The sequence below is a fragment of the Tachysurus fulvidraco genome, chromosome 15, assembly GCF_022655615.1.
Source record: "Tachysurus fulvidraco isolate hzauxx_2018 chromosome 15, HZAU_PFXX_2.0, whole genome shotgun sequence".
In the NCBI taxonomy this organism is placed as follows: Eukaryota; Metazoa; Chordata; class Actinopteri; order Siluriformes; family Bagridae; genus Tachysurus; species Tachysurus fulvidraco.
The window spans coordinates 4,060,900-4,076,155 of NC_062532.1; the positions used below are offsets into that span (position 1 = coordinate 4,060,900).

A 15,256-nucleotide genomic window follows, 5' to 3' on the forward strand; every position below is an offset into this window, starting at 1 on the left:
AATATTAATATTAATAACTGCTAGAAGAGATTGTTATAAAGAGGAAGATCTGAGTGCTGAGTGTGAATAGATGATGTTGTTTATAATAAAGGTCTCTGGGGTGCAGCTTCCTGCTGAGGGAATATTTACAGCTCATGAGGACGTGCTTGTGTAAGTTTTTGTACAGCTCTGGAGTCTTTTGTGTCAATGTGACCCTCGTGCACAGTAATAAACTGCCGTGTCTTCAGCTTTCAGACTCTTCACTTGTAGATACAGCAAGTTTTTATTGGTGTCTTTATTGATGGAGAACTGGCCCTGTAGAGACTGAGAGAATATTGTGCCAGTGCCAGTGTCAATGCGCCCGATCCACTCCAGTCCTTGTCCTGGTTTCTGACGGATCCAGTGCATATAGTAGCTGCCCATTGAGAAACCAGAGACAGTACAGGACAGAGTGACCGACTGTCCAGGTCTCTTCACCACAGAATCAGAGGAGGTCAGGACTGTCCATAAGAATCTGGAAGAGAAGAATAGAACTCAGTAATGTTATCTTATACTGATTATGATGCTAATAATCTTCACATAAAAAACATAAACATACATGAAATGAGTAGCAATAAAATACACTGTCCTAAAATCATCCTTCTCTGAGTTCTGCTTCAGTCAGATTTAAAGTGTATGGGAGTGTTATCTCTCACAGAGCTCACTGGAAACTAGAGCAGCCAAGAACATGCTGTTTATACACCACTCTATTTCAATATGGAGCGTCCATGACCACTATGGAGGTGTTCAACCCACAACCACACGCTGCTCACTGGATAGATGAGTGGATGATAAGGTACTATGTAAATCTCTACAACAGAATGTTTCTCTATCAGAAAGGGAACCAAATCGAATCATTTTTAGAAGACACCTCACTTATCTAAGGAACACATTAGGAAACCTAAATGTAGGAATGTTTACGTGGTGATGGTTTATTTCACACAGACGGCTTTCTCCTGCTCCTGTATTGAGAAGGAGTAAAGCTCAGTGACAGAAAGTAAGCAATAAAACACTTGGGGAAGTTTTGTTACAGAAAAATAATCAACAATGAATCAAAGCAGAGTTTCTGTTATCATCTCAACATGAAGTATTTTATTCATCACCATTTACAATTTTTCTTTTCTTTTCTTATTTATTTATAGTTATTTTTAATCTTGTGTTAGGGCCAGAAAAACAAGTTATTTCCTGTTATCGTGTTCATTATTATAGCTAGAAACAGTCCTTCCCTCAAGATTTGTCCTGATACTGAGGAAAAAGTACAAATTTCCTTTCCTGAAGACTTTATCATGCTGAAAATAAAGTCACAGCTTTAACCCTGATCTCGCTCTGACACTGGAGACTCCTTCCAACAACACGAAATAAACATTCTCTTTACAGAAATCTTCATAATATCAAACACTGCAGATAGTTTATCTTCTAATTAATTGTTCTCAAACAATTTATAATTCAATGTATTCCTAATTGTTTTATAAGTATTTAAATAATGTATAAAGTGTTTGTAATATGGGGATTAGTTACTCAGTAAAATGTAGTTGTTATTTAATTAAAGAAGTGAATTGTGATGAGGTTTTTGTGCAGCACTGCAGCTTGTCGTGTCACTGTGTGGATCACGAGCGCAGTAATACACAGCTGTGTCTTCAGTCTGCATGTTCTGTCCCCGTAAGGTCACAGAGTTACTGGAAGTGTCTCGAGAGACCACAAACTTGTCTTTAAGTGAATCTTTATTAATAATACTCCCAGTAAAATAGATTAAATTGATCCATTCTAAAGCTTTTCCTGCAGGTTGTCGAATCCAAGCTGTTCCATAGTGGCTGCTGCTATCAGTGATAGAAGCTCCAGACACTTTACAGGTGATGGTTAAAGTCTCTCCTGGCTTTATAAGCAGTGAGTCTGGCTGGATGAGCTCAGTAGCACAGAACACATCTGTAAAAAGAGAAAAAGAAAAGGTGGACATGTCGAACTGAAAGAATCAGATGAAATAATAAAGCTTCAATGCAAACACTCACAGGGGGCGAGAGCCAGCAGCAGCAGTGGAGCTGAAGCAAACATGTTTGTGTTGAAGGAAGACTAATGAGAAGTGTTTCCTCTCTAGATCAGAACGCTGCTAATATTACAAGAGGAGATGCAGATTTGCATAAACATTACAGAGAGGCTGTGTTGAGTGCAGCTCTGCAGCTGTTAATCACACTCACACCCCGTTTCATCTCCATATCAATTTAATGTGGGAAATAATTCAGCTGTTTGTTATTATTAATAATGATATGAATGTGTTGTGATGTAATTAACGCTTCCTGTGATGGTCAGATTGAAAAACTATCTATTTCCAGTTCCCTCAAATTAATCCTAATCTCCACCATAATCCATGAAAATGATAATAATTAGATAAACGATCCTTTATGTCGTTATCAGTCATGTGTAGGCTGCACTCTAGAGAATTACATTAACACAGAAATGATTCTCATGTCTGCAAATTTCTTGGTTTCTGTTATGAGAAGGTGAATATGAACATGGCTGAAGCTGTTAAAGCCAAACTTACAGTACAGAGGTACAGTTAGACTACGGAGTTCACATATCCAACCCATTCCAGAGCTTTCCCTGGTTTCTGTCTGATCCAGTGCATGTTGTACTCAGTCATAACAAAGCCGTGTATCTTACAGGAGATCTTCACAGTTAAAGTTGAGATATTTAATGCATGAAGTTACTGCTACAAACCTGAAGATAATTATTTTCTAATAATCAATGGCACTGATTACTGTGATCACTTTTCCTCTTATACAGCAGCAGTCTGTGAACGGTGACAATTTATTTATTAATTAAAGAAGAATGAACTCTAAGTTTAATGTTACAGTTAATGTTATGGAACTTTTGTGAAATGTATTTATTCAATAATCACTAATTAAAGTCAGACATTTTCTGTAAATATTATTTATTTTCTTTTTGGTTCCTCTGTAAGAATATGACTATAAGAGACAGTCTCAGTGTTCATTGTGTCACAGAAATACAAAGAAATTGTGGAGTATCTAGATCTGACTGGGGATATGAGAATATGTTGTACTTTAAAGAAACCGACAATGTTACAGTATATTTGTTGAACTGTAGCGCCACCTGCAGATCTCGTGAAAGTGCCCTTTATATTGACAGCTCTTTTCTCTTTGTCCACATCTGGAGGAGGATTTTGTACAGCTGATTAACATGTTTGTACCACTGTGGTTTCTAGCACAGTAATAAACAGCAGAATCCTGGGCACTCAAACCAGTCAGCTGCAGATACACCATGTTTTTGGAGTTGTCTCTGGTAATTTCCAAACGTCCCTCAATGTCTTTGGCGTATATTGTTTTACTGGCATCAGACCAGATAACCCCAATCCATTCTAGAGCTTTTCCAGCTTTTTGTCTGATCCAGTGCATGCCATAGCCACCAAAGTTAAACCCAGATCCTTTACAGGAAAGACTCAGAGTTTCTCCAGGTTTTTTCACCACTGAACCAGTGGGAATAGACTCAAGACTCTGACACTGAGTACCTGATACAGAAAAAAGAAAACAGTAAAGTAAGTAAAATAAAAAAAAATAATGTCTAATATATTTGGGATTCAGCATGAGAACTCACCTATGAGGCTGATTACAAGCAGGAATAAGGAGAGTGGGATCTTCATGGTGAGTGTTGATGAGACTCGATCTCTCCACTCAGCTCAGCTGCACATAAATACTGCATGGACACACAGCAGTCTGGATTTGCATCATGATGTCATGATAGAAAACATGTGGGGGTTATGATGATGTAACAGAGAGGAATAGCAACTAATCCTTCAACCTACATTATCATAAGTTCGTGTTAGTGATATGATTATTACAGTGTTTATCATGTGCAGTAACATTAATAATTTTGTATTATGGTTTAAAATCTATATTACAATTATTTTAAAAAAATAACTAACTTTAATCTCTTTGTTCTCATTTGTGGATTATTCATTTATTAGTTTACTTATTTATTTATTTTACATTTTATAAGATTTAAATAGATCAGTGTTGTGTCTTGTGTCCTGTTATTGTGAACACTGTCACATTTGCTAGTGATCAATTATTCAATAGCATTTTATTAGCAACACCTGGCTGCTACTTACCCTCTTAATTCCTGTGGAAGCAGTGAGGGTGTACTTAGTTTTTCACATGTTTTACATATACTTCTTCATATTAGATGCATTTATGTTAAATAAATAATGACATGTTTTTATACTGTATGTCATGTGTTCTTGTTCATCTGAGGTTTTATTAACTAATTTGAAGACCTGCTAAAGACTGGTTGAATTTTTATTATATCTAAATAGTTAAACCAGGAATTCAAGAGGGTGCACTTTCTTTTTCATATGAGTGCAAATATATTAAGAAGTGAATTAATAATCTTTCATCAGTATAAATGTCCAGACAATGTTCACAACAGTTCAGTAAACGTCAGCAAGTGGTAACAGGCAAGTCAGAGACACTGTAAACATTTTGGTTTTTTCACCTCCATGAATCTGAAAATGTGGGTTTGTCATGTGTCTATAGTAAGTCTGTGTTTTTGTACTGATGTCTAAGGGGAAGTATCACTGTGTTTCGGGTGCAGTAATAAACTGCAGTGTCTTCTGTCCTCATGTTGTTCATCTGCAGATACACCTGCATCTTACTGTCGTCTCTGGAGATGGTGAAGCGGCCCTTAACAGCGCTGGAGTAATATATGGTACTACTGTAGATGCTTGCAACAAATTCCAGTCCTTTTCCAGGTGCCTGTCGAAAGGTAAATCCAGAGGCTGTGCAGGTCAGTTTATGAAACTGATCAGGTTTGATGGTCACTGGATCAGACTCGATCAGTGTCTGACTGCAGGAATCTGAAATAGAATATTCAAAGGTAGAAATTAACATTAAAAATAGAACAAAACTAAATATTTTTAAATGATGTAATAAATCATACTAACATTGAATGTAGATTGCTAGAGTAAAGTAACACAAAACTCTGCCTAGTCCCATCTCAAAGAATTAAAATGATTCCTCCTGATATAAAAACATCCACAGAGGAACAGACGAGAGGAGAAAAAGCTTCCTGTAAAACTGGGTGTGTTTCATGCTGTCAGCTTCATCACTGCTCTTTACTCATTAGATCTCATGTCTTTTTAGTCCATCACTGTGGATCACTGGAACATCCAGAAGAACATAAAGTTTTCTGATCACTGATTATCACTGAACAACACAAATGTGTCCAGTCCTTCATGAGGTTGTCATTTTTTAGCTAATCCTGGTTTTCTGATGATCTATTAATAAAAATCATTTGGTGAGATGATAAAACACTTTGTGTTTCTTTTCCCTTTAATTTGTACATTACCAGAAATTCATGATCAAATTATACACTGTTCATATTTCACATTTAATTACATGGGATTCTTATTAATTATTAGATATAGATTGAGGAGTTTTTGGATGGTTTTTGTTCATTCAGGATGAAGAGTTAAAGCCTGAGTGCTGAGTGTGAATGGATGTTGTTCTTTATAATAAATGTCTTTTGCAGACACATTTCATTTCAACTGGTTAAAAAAGAAACTATTATTCCTAAGTAAACTTTTAATTATTTATTTTAGTAATGCCAGTGTTGGTGTCTATGCTGAAATAATTGTAATATGGGGATTAGTTACTCAGTAAAATGTAGTTGTTATTTAATTAAAGAAGTGAATTGTGATGAGGTTTTTGTGCAGCACTGCAGCTTGTTGTGTCACTGTGTGTTACACGAGCGCAGTAATACACAGCTGTGTCTTCAGTCTGCATGTTCTGTCCCCGTAAGGTCACGGAGTTACTGGAAGTGTCTCGAGAGACCACAAACTTGTCTTTAAGTGAATCTTTCTTATCAATACTTCCACTATAATAAATGGTGTTGATCCATTCTAAAGCTTTTCCTGCAGGTTGTCGAATCCAAGCTGTTCCATAGTGGCTGCTGCTATCAGTGATAGAAGCTCCAGACACTTTACAGGTGATGGTTAAAGTCTCTCCTGGCTTTATAAGCAGTGAGTCTGGCTGGATGAGCTCAGTAGCACAGAACACATCTGTAAAAAGAGAAAAAGAAAAGGTGGACATGTCGAACTGAAAGAATCAGATGAAATAATAAAGCTTCAATGCAAACACTCACAGGGGGCGAGAGCCAGCAGCAGCAGTGGAGCTGAAGCAAACATGTTTGTGTTGAAGGAAGACTAATGAGAAGTGTTTCCTCTCTAGATCAGAACGCTGCTAATATTACAAGAGGAGATGCAGATTTGCATAAACATTACAGAGAGGCTGTGTTGAGTGCAGCTCTGCAGCTGTTAATCACACTCACACCCCGTTTCATCTCCATATCAATTTAATGTGGGAAATAATTCAGATGTTTGTTATTATTAATAATGATATGAATGTGTTGTGATGTAATTAACGCTTCCTGTGAAGGTCAGATTGAAAACTGATCTATTTCCAGTTCTCTCAAATTAATCTGAATCTCCACCATAATCCATGAAAATGATAATAATTAGATAAACGATCCTTTATGTCGTTATCAGTCATGTGTAGGCTGCACTCTAGAGAATTACATTAACACAGAAATGATTCTCATGTCTGCAAATTTCCTGCTTTCTGTTATGAGAAGGTGAATATGAACATGGCTGAAGCTGTTAAAGCCAAACTTACAGTACAGAGGTACAGATATTATGGGGAACAGAAATGGTGTCACTTGGCCTTTAGAGAGTCTGAATGCTGCAGAAATATATTTAACACTTCAATAAAACATTACAGAGTTTAAAACAAAATGTTAATGAATTCTTTAATAAACATAGAAAATAACAGATAAATGATAACAGGACATGTAACTTGTTCAAAATAAACTCTGTGTTAAAATGTGTGTCTGGTTTTTGTACAGCTGCTTCCTCAGCTCCAGTCACTGTGGCTTGTCGGGCGCAGTAATAAACCGCAGTGTCCTCTGTCCTCAGACTCTTGGCCTCTAAGTACTGTGTGCTTGCTGAGACGTCTTCTGTAAAGGTGAGCTGGTTCTTCACAGCCTCTGCATATGTTCCTGCATTATTGCCTGTACTCATCCAGCCAAGCCATTCCAGAGCTTTCCCTGGTTTCTGTCTGATCCAGTGTATGTTGTTGCTTGTCATTGAATATCCATTTATCTTACAGGAGATCTTCACAGTTTCTCCAGGTCTCTTTACCACAGCAGGAGACTGGTCCAGTCTGATCTCATCACTGCTGACACCTAGCAGATAAAACATAACAAAGATCATCATCAACACAGTCAAGATATTCTGAGGAAATAAATATACAGTACAGAAGTCTCAGGTACCTTTGGTTAACATTATAACAAAGATGTAGTATTGAGTGACCCTCAGCCCCATCATCATGCTCTTTGATTCAATCGTGTGACGCGAACTTCGTGTTTTTGTTTTTTTTTATAACAGGGTGAATTTGCATAAACACACTTCAGCTCTTAGAATTCATAGTTTCATGAATCCTCAAAAACAAACAGCTGCCGCCCCCTACAGGTGCAGATACAAAATATTATAATGTTCTGGCTGTCAGTAAAAAAAAAACTTTCACATATAACGACAATGAAAATACGGTATGTATATATTTTTATCAGCATGGTTTAAAAGAGAGAAAACACTCAGATACAGTATCAGCAGTAACATATTAAATCATTTGGTTTAACTAATCGGTTAATTGGGAAATCAAAATTAGTCTCATTATGGCACTGAGCTCTTTTTCTATCTTTGTAAATGTTTTATTCCATATTTCTCAGTCTGTTGCATTGTGAAATAAAGGCAATATATATTACATATATTCAGGGAATTAAATAAATATTAGTGGCAAGCATCATTGTGTGTGATGGGCACTGTGTGTAAAACTCTGGGTGTGTTTCATGCTTTCAGCTTCATCACTGCTCTTTAGATATTATGTCTTTTTAGTCCATCACTATGGATCACTGTAACATCCAGAAAAACATTCTTCTTTTTTAAGAAACTGTGATTTGTTTGAAACTGAATTTAATTATAGAAATATTTCAGGTCACATATTACAGCTGACTCAACCTGTCAGGAGCTCATGCCAACAACTTGTCTGTTTTAAATCTTTGTGAATAATTGAATCATTTAAAGCATATTCTTCTCTTTTTTCCTAAATTCTTTTTGAAGAAACCAGAAGATGTCTTTTGTGAACATCAACTGCTAGATAGCAGCACGTTTCTTATGCAAAGTTATAATGAACATAGTGAGAGCTTTCAGTAAACAAAAAGTCCAATAAAAAGCATTCAAGCTTCATAAAACCTCAAGATCCACAGCAAGGCAAAGTTCTAAATAAAAATAAATGTTAATAGTTTTATTTATATGACACTTTAAAAGAATAAATTCTGTTTAACAATTTTAATACGAATCAAAATAAAGCCTATGATAAGGAACAATTATTTAGTGGACTTCAGAAAAGTAATATGGCCTAATCAATCTTACTCATAACTCAAATATAATGTGATGTTGTGATGTCAGGGTTTCTTTAGTAGATTTAAAAGTTATACATTTAACATCTAATTGTAGTTCCACAATTTCACACTACAATCTCATCCAATCAACTGACAGAAAGTTAGCTGATGTCATCTTCTCACTCTCCTGAGAAACTCAGAAGGTGAAACATTGAAGTAAGACACAGTTTCTGCCTCTAACAGACTTCTGTACTGGATGTTTTTGTACAGCGTCTTTTGTTGATCTGTCTCACTGTGAGTTACGAGCGCAGTAATACACAGCTGTGTCTTCAGTCTGAAAGTTTTGCCCGTGTAAAGTTACAGTGTTGGTGGAGGCATCAGCTGAGAAACGGTTCTTGTCCTTTAGTGAATCACTGCTGCCAGTATCACTGGAGCTGCAGTACCAGCCGATCAATTCCAGTTTTTGTCCTGATTGTCGTATCCAGTTAGTACATTGACTAGTGGCTGAGTATCCAGTGATCTTACAGGGGACTGAAAATGATTCTCCAGGCTTAACAAGCATGACTGCAGGCTGAACCAGTTCAATACATTTAATACCTGTGAACAACAATCATGCCATTATTCAGGTGCATTCTATCAAACAGGAAAATGTACACAATGATCTGCATCTTTCCAAAATTCTCCACACACTTACCAGATGTAGCTGTTAACAGCAAGAGTAGAAGTGTAGAGAACATGGTTTGATCTGAACCTGAACCCAGATCCTCACTTCTCCTGAGAACACCTCTAATCATTTATGAAGGGGTTTGATTTGCATGACAGTGTTTAGGCTTTCGGAAGACATGAGGCATTTCCTACTAATGTTAAAACAGCACAATCACAAAATATTAGTTTCTTACGATTTAGTTGATGAAACAATCTGGATGATGCAGTCTGGTTTAATAAGATGCTGATATAATGGAGCTTTAACATCTTAATAAGAATAAGAATGTTGTAGTTAGTGTTTATGACTTTAATGTAAATCCCAAGAGAACATGTTCTCATATTTATGACACACTGTCAGTCCTTTGATCCTCAACATGTTGCTTAGATGCTGTGTGAATAAAGAAAGAGCGACCATCACAGGCCTTAAAGCTTAAAGAACAGCATAATGTTCAAACATTTCTAATGTGGGTGCAGTTTAAATATACAGGATACAGATAAAGACCAAAGGTTGAGTAAACTTTCTGTCTATCAGTAAAAATGGAAAATTACTTGTTATAATATTTAGAATTTCTAAACATTTTCCATCCATTTTTGTCTCTAATTATGTCGCTTTGTAGAAGCCAACATTCTGTTTTCTTATTTAATCTTAGACAAAAAATTATCTAGAGTATCTCCTCCTAGGGCTTTGGAGCCACATGAACCAAATTCGGATATGTTGTAGAGCCTGGTCTTAAGTTTGTTGATATTACTTTTTCTAAGCAATCCGAGTACCGGTACTTCCGGTACCAGGTCTCAAAATGGTCTTTTTTCCCCATAGACTCCCATTATAAACTTTGGAGGTTTATAACTCGACAAGCTTTCGGACTGTCTAAACCAAACTCGGCCAGCTCCTTTAGGGTGATACTCTGTACAAAGTTTAAAATCGGTGTACCGACTGGCCTTTTGCTTGTCCCGCAGCCCCGCCCCCAAAATATGCGAAATCAAAAAACTTTTTACAACATGGACATGTGAAATCAAAACACTCAGAACAATGAGGGGAACGTCCTCACAGGTATTCTGATGACGTCAACTGATGTCACGTGAAAATTAAAAATTAGCGCAACATAAACATGAGACATATCAAAACACTCAGAACAATGAGGAGAACTTCCTCAAGAATATTCGGATGACATTGCATGCTCCTCTCCACTTACCTCCAAATGTTTTGGCACCATAGCTATCTGTCTACTTGCTTCCAAAAGTAACACTGACCCTTATGTCCACTCGCCTCCAAAAAGCACCGGCCTTTGCGAATACCTGCAACGTCAAAGCCAACATCAAATTTTGACGTGCCGAACTTTACAAATCTAGTTATTTATTATTTAATTTCAGAATATGTGAAACGTGATGGAAAATGAAAATGGTTGTGTTGTGGTCTGGGTAATCTTATCAGGTGCAGGTGGAGGAGAATTTTGGGGAAGAAGAAAAAAACACCTCAGTGTTAAGAAACCATGCTTGGAAATGTTTATATAATTTCTGTATAATCCGGGTTAGGATAATGAGTAATGAGCGAGTGTGTAATGAGTGAGATCAACAGTCAGTCTACCTGAAAATTTGTAAAGCCTTACTGTAGGTGTGATTTCCTCACAGAGAGAATGTCATATATTGATAGCTGTGTATCAGAGTGAAATGAACATGAAGCTAATCAATTCCGTTTGTAATCAAATATCGACTGTCAAATTGTCCATGATGCTCCAGTCAGAATTGTTATCATTATTATTTATTTTTAATGAAGGAGGATGTTTGGAGCTAGCACGGTTTCACTGTACTTGGAGTTTTTGTACAGGGATGTTGTTTATTCGTCTCACTGTGGTTCACGAGCGCAGTAATACACAGCTGTGTCTTCAGTCTGCATGTTCTGTCCTCCAATTGTTATTGTGTTAGTAGAAGTGTCTCTGGATACCTGAAACCTGCTTTTCAGTTTCTCACTGTAGTAAGTGTTACCACTACCAGATATACATCCGATCCATTCCAGAGTTTTTCCTGCAGGTTGTCGTATCCAGTGTGTCCAGTAGCTGCTATCAGTTACTGAATATCCAGACACTTTACAGGTCAGAGTCAGTGACTGACCAGGAGTTAATACTGTGGATCCGGTCTGGATCAGCTCAACACTGTGAACACCTGTTAAAGAAAAGTTATTTTAATGATGTAAAAGCAAAAAGCTTTAAGGAACCAAAACTGTATTACATGTCAAATGTAAAAACACTTACAGTGTACGGCTGCCAGCAGCAGCAGCAGTAGGGATGTAGAGATCATGGTGTGTGTTGGAGCAGAAGAAGTAAAAGCTCTTGGTCTTTGTTGCTTAAATATATAACAGAGAAGGACATTTGCATAGAGACACTCCTTATCTTAGGGTCAAAATGGGATGGATTCTTATATGAGAAAACCTTCTCATCTTTTAAACATGTCTGTATTTTTTAGAGATATCTATCACTGCAGCTTGAGTTTATGTTTGAACCAATAAGAAGCTTAAGGCAGGTGTTATTGAGTAGATTTATACACCAGGGGTTAGCAACCCGTGGCTCTGGAACCACAAGTGGCTCTTTCATCCCTCTGCTGCGGCTCCCTGTAGATTTGGAAAATAATTATTTAATTAAAATTTATTTTATTTTAGTTAGTTAGTTTTTAAAAAAAAAGTCATTCTAAATTCTAAGATTATGATGCTCTGTAACATTAAAATAAACCGTGTTTAATTTGTTTGTCGCTCAAAATATGCGTCATAACTGCCGACTTGCTACAGCACTGTAAATCCGACACACAGAAGCAGACGCATTTTTGGTTTGCTGCAGCTGGCAAGTAAAATTTTGATGTAACGAATATGAAGAGGACTCAATTAGACATTGAAAGTTACCTTCAATCCAGCGTCATTTTTGTTAAGGTTAGTTCAAGCTGTTCCAAATATTTTTGTTTGCTTGCCGAAATAAAATTTTGTTTACTCTGTAGCAGTTCACTGATTTCATAAATGCAACACACTGCAGTTTTTTCTATACTTTCCATTAAGGTAAAAAATGATACATGCAGTGTTCTCTTCATTTTAGATGTCAAAAGGGTTTTGTGGCTCCCTGTGTTTTTTTCTGTGGGAAACGGGTCCAAATGGCTCTTTGAGTGTTTAAGGTTGCCGACCCCTGTTATACACTGGTGTTTTCAGGTTACAGAAATTTTTATTCATTTTGGAAAGGGCCCTTTATTTCTATTGATTTATAATTCTGTTTAATTGAGAACCTTACATTATAACAGCATTATAAAATACATCTTGTCATATTACTGAGAAACCTCACAACCACAGGAGGATGTAGTTACATAAATTATAGTGTTTTTATTTGTCCAACCTGTGTTTAACAACCCAAATAACTAATCACACATTATGGAAAGAGTGAAAAAGAAGAGAAAATGTAGATATTTATCTGATAATGACTGATACTGAATGAGTCTCATACAGAATGCAGTTTGTGGATTTACTTTTTTTCACTTTATTTGATGAGCTCTGCTGCCTCCTTCAGTTGTTTCAGTTATTGAACCTCAGACTATAAGTCTGTGTTTTTGTACTGATGTCTAAGGGGAAGTATCACTGTGTGTCACGGGCGCAGTAATAAACTGCAGTGTCTTCTGTCCTCATGCTGTTCATCTGCAGATACACCTGCATCTTACTGTCTCTGGAGATGGTGAAGTGGCCCTTAACAGCATTAGAGTAATATATGGTACTGCTGTGGATAATTGCAAGTATTCCAGCCCTTTTCCAGGTGCCTGTCTGATCCAAGCCATGTAATAGCTACTAAAGGTAAATCCAGAGGCTGTGCAGATCAGTTTATGAGACTGATCAGGTTTGATGATCACTGGATCAGACTCGATCAGTGTCTGACTGCATGAATCTGAAATAGAAGAATATTCAATGGTAGAAATTAACATTAAAATTAATGAATGAAAAATATTTTAATTATGTAATAAATAATACTAACATTGAATGAAGATTGCTAGAGTAAAGTAACACAAAACTCTGCCTAGTCCCATCTCAAAGAATTAAAATGATTCCTGCTGCTGTAAATGAACACAAACTGCTGCTATGTTGTTGGGCTGAATGTTTCAGCATAAATGGTTCAAACACAGGATTTGGTTTGCATGACACACCCACTAGAGATATAAAAACATCCACAGAGGAACAGACGAGAGGTGAAAACTATTTCTGTAAGTTTCACATTGTCAGGTCACTAACTGTTCTGTTTGTAGTATTAGTTAACGCTCCCTAACACTCCTGCTGCTTGTGTTTGAATTTTATTTGCACTGTGATACACATAAATGCATAAAAATAAGTGAGTCAAACTGTAGAATTCCTAAAATACACAGAATATTGTTGTTAAATATGAATCACTTTTGCAGAATCCAAAAAAATCAATCATCCATCCAATGAGTTAAATTGGGACTGGGATGACTGGGATGGGAGACTGGGTTGTGTGTTGCAGTGTGTATTGTGACTGTGATCTGTGTAAAACAGTGTATATTGGGACTGGGATGTGTCTATTACAGTGTGTATTGTGACTGTGATGAGTGTATTACAGTGTGTATTGGGAATGGGATGTGTGTATTACAGTGTGTATTGGGAATGGGATGTCACACAGCATGCTGACAGAGCTGCCATTTCTACCTGTGGCTTTTTCAAGTGTTTCCAGGGCATAGAAACAGGGTTTATCTAGAGTTTCATTCCTGATAATTAGTTTAGGCCACGCCCATTTTAGGGTTATATCCAGGTATATTTATAGATAATTGGAGCAATAAATAGAATCAAACCGTGTTCATCTGTGTTACAATTATAAGTTAAGCAACTTCAGTTAGTTCAGTTAAAATGTGTGTCTGGTTTTAGTACAGCTGCTTCCTCAGCTTCAGTCATGGTAGAACTTCAGGCGCAGTAATAAACCGCAGTGTCCTCTGTCCTCAGACTCTTGGCCTCTAAGTACTGTGTGCTTGCTGAGACGTCTTCTGTTAAAGTGAGCTGGTTCTTTACAGATTCTGCATTTGTTACATCATTATTGCCTGTATCCATCCTGCCAAGCCATTCCAGAGCTTTCCCTGGTTTCTGTCTGATCCAGTGTATGTAGTTGCTTGTCATTGAATATCCATTTATCTTACAGGAGATCTTCACAGTTTCTCCAGGTCTCTTTACCACAGCAGGAGACTGGTCCAGTCTGATCTCATCACTGCTGACACCTAGCAGATAAAACATAACAAAGATCATCATCAACACAGTCAAGATATTCTGAGGGAAGAAATAAACAGTACAGAAGTCTCAGGTACCTTTGGTTAACATTATAACAAAGATGTAGTACTGAGTGACCCTCAGCCCCATCATCATGCTCTTTGATTCAGTCGTGTGACACAAACTTCAAACTGCAAGAGGCTGTTTTTAATAACAGGGTGAATTTGCATAAACACACTTCAGCTGTTAGGTTTCATGAATCCTTCTCAAAAATAAGCAGCTGCTGCCCCCTACAGGTGCATATGCAAAATTGTATATGTTCCTGCTGCTGCTGCTGCTGCTGCAAAAAAAAGTAGGAATTCAGAAACTGAACATTTTTATCAGAAAGGTTTAAAAGAGAGAAAACACTCAGATACAGTATCAGCAGTAACATAGTAAATCATTTGTTTTTATTAATTAGTTAATTGGGAAATCAATATTCGTTTCAATGATAATTTAAAATATGAAATAAAAATGTTAAAGTTTATATGTTTTAGCTAATTCTGGTTTTCCAATGATCTGTTAATAAAAATAATTTGGTGAGATAATCAAAAAACTTTGTGTTTGTTTTTTCCTTTTAATTTGTACATTACCAGAAATTCATGATCAAATTATACAATGTTCACATTTCACATTTAATTTCATGGGATTTGTATACATTTTTTGTATAGATTGTAAAGTAACGTAACAAACTTTTATTTATTTATTTTATTAATGCCAGTGTTGGTGTCTATGCTGAAATATTTGTAATACTGTATGGTGATTAGTTACTCAGTAAAATGTATTTGTTATTTAATTAAAGAA

General features: G+C 36.6%; 9 gene segments (V, D, J or C); 2 read left to right on the forward strand and 7 right to left on the reverse strand.

The window, feature by feature from the left end:
- LOC125138738 overlaps positions 1-15,256 on the forward strand; it is a 345,797-nt gene that overhangs the window by 276,415 nt on the left and 54,126 nt on the right.
- The window catches only part of LOC125138740, an 84,061-nt gene that overhangs the window by 23,408 nt on the left and 45,397 nt on the right, over positions 1-15,256 (forward strand).
- On the reverse strand, positions 1,547-2,229 carry LOC125138757. The segment is given in 2 exon segments: positions 1,547-1,941; positions 2,025-2,229. Coding segments are annotated over 2 exon segments (423 nt in total).
- LOC125138737 lies at positions 2,916-3,932 on the reverse strand. The segment is given in 2 exon segments: positions 2,916-3,538; positions 3,625-3,932. Coding segments are annotated over 2 exon segments (492 nt in total).
- LOC125138756 lies at positions 5,691-6,348 on the reverse strand. The segment is given in 2 exon segments: positions 5,691-6,085; positions 6,169-6,348. Coding segments are annotated over 2 exon segments (423 nt in total).
- LOC125138731 lies at positions 6,764-7,459 on the reverse strand. The segment is given in 2 exon segments: positions 6,764-7,266; positions 7,354-7,459. Coding segments are annotated over 2 exon segments (546 nt in total).
- Positions 8,313-9,865, reverse strand: LOC125138779. The segment is given in 2 exon segments: positions 8,313-9,078; positions 9,176-9,865. Coding segments are annotated over 2 exon segments (408 nt in total).
- On the reverse strand, positions 11,015-11,481 carry LOC125138798. The segment is given in 2 exon segments: positions 11,015-11,346; positions 11,436-11,481. Coding segments are annotated over 2 exon segments (363 nt in total).
- On the reverse strand, positions 13,994-14,659 carry LOC125138790. The segment is given in 2 exon segments: positions 13,994-14,424; positions 14,512-14,659. Coding segments are annotated over 2 exon segments (366 nt in total).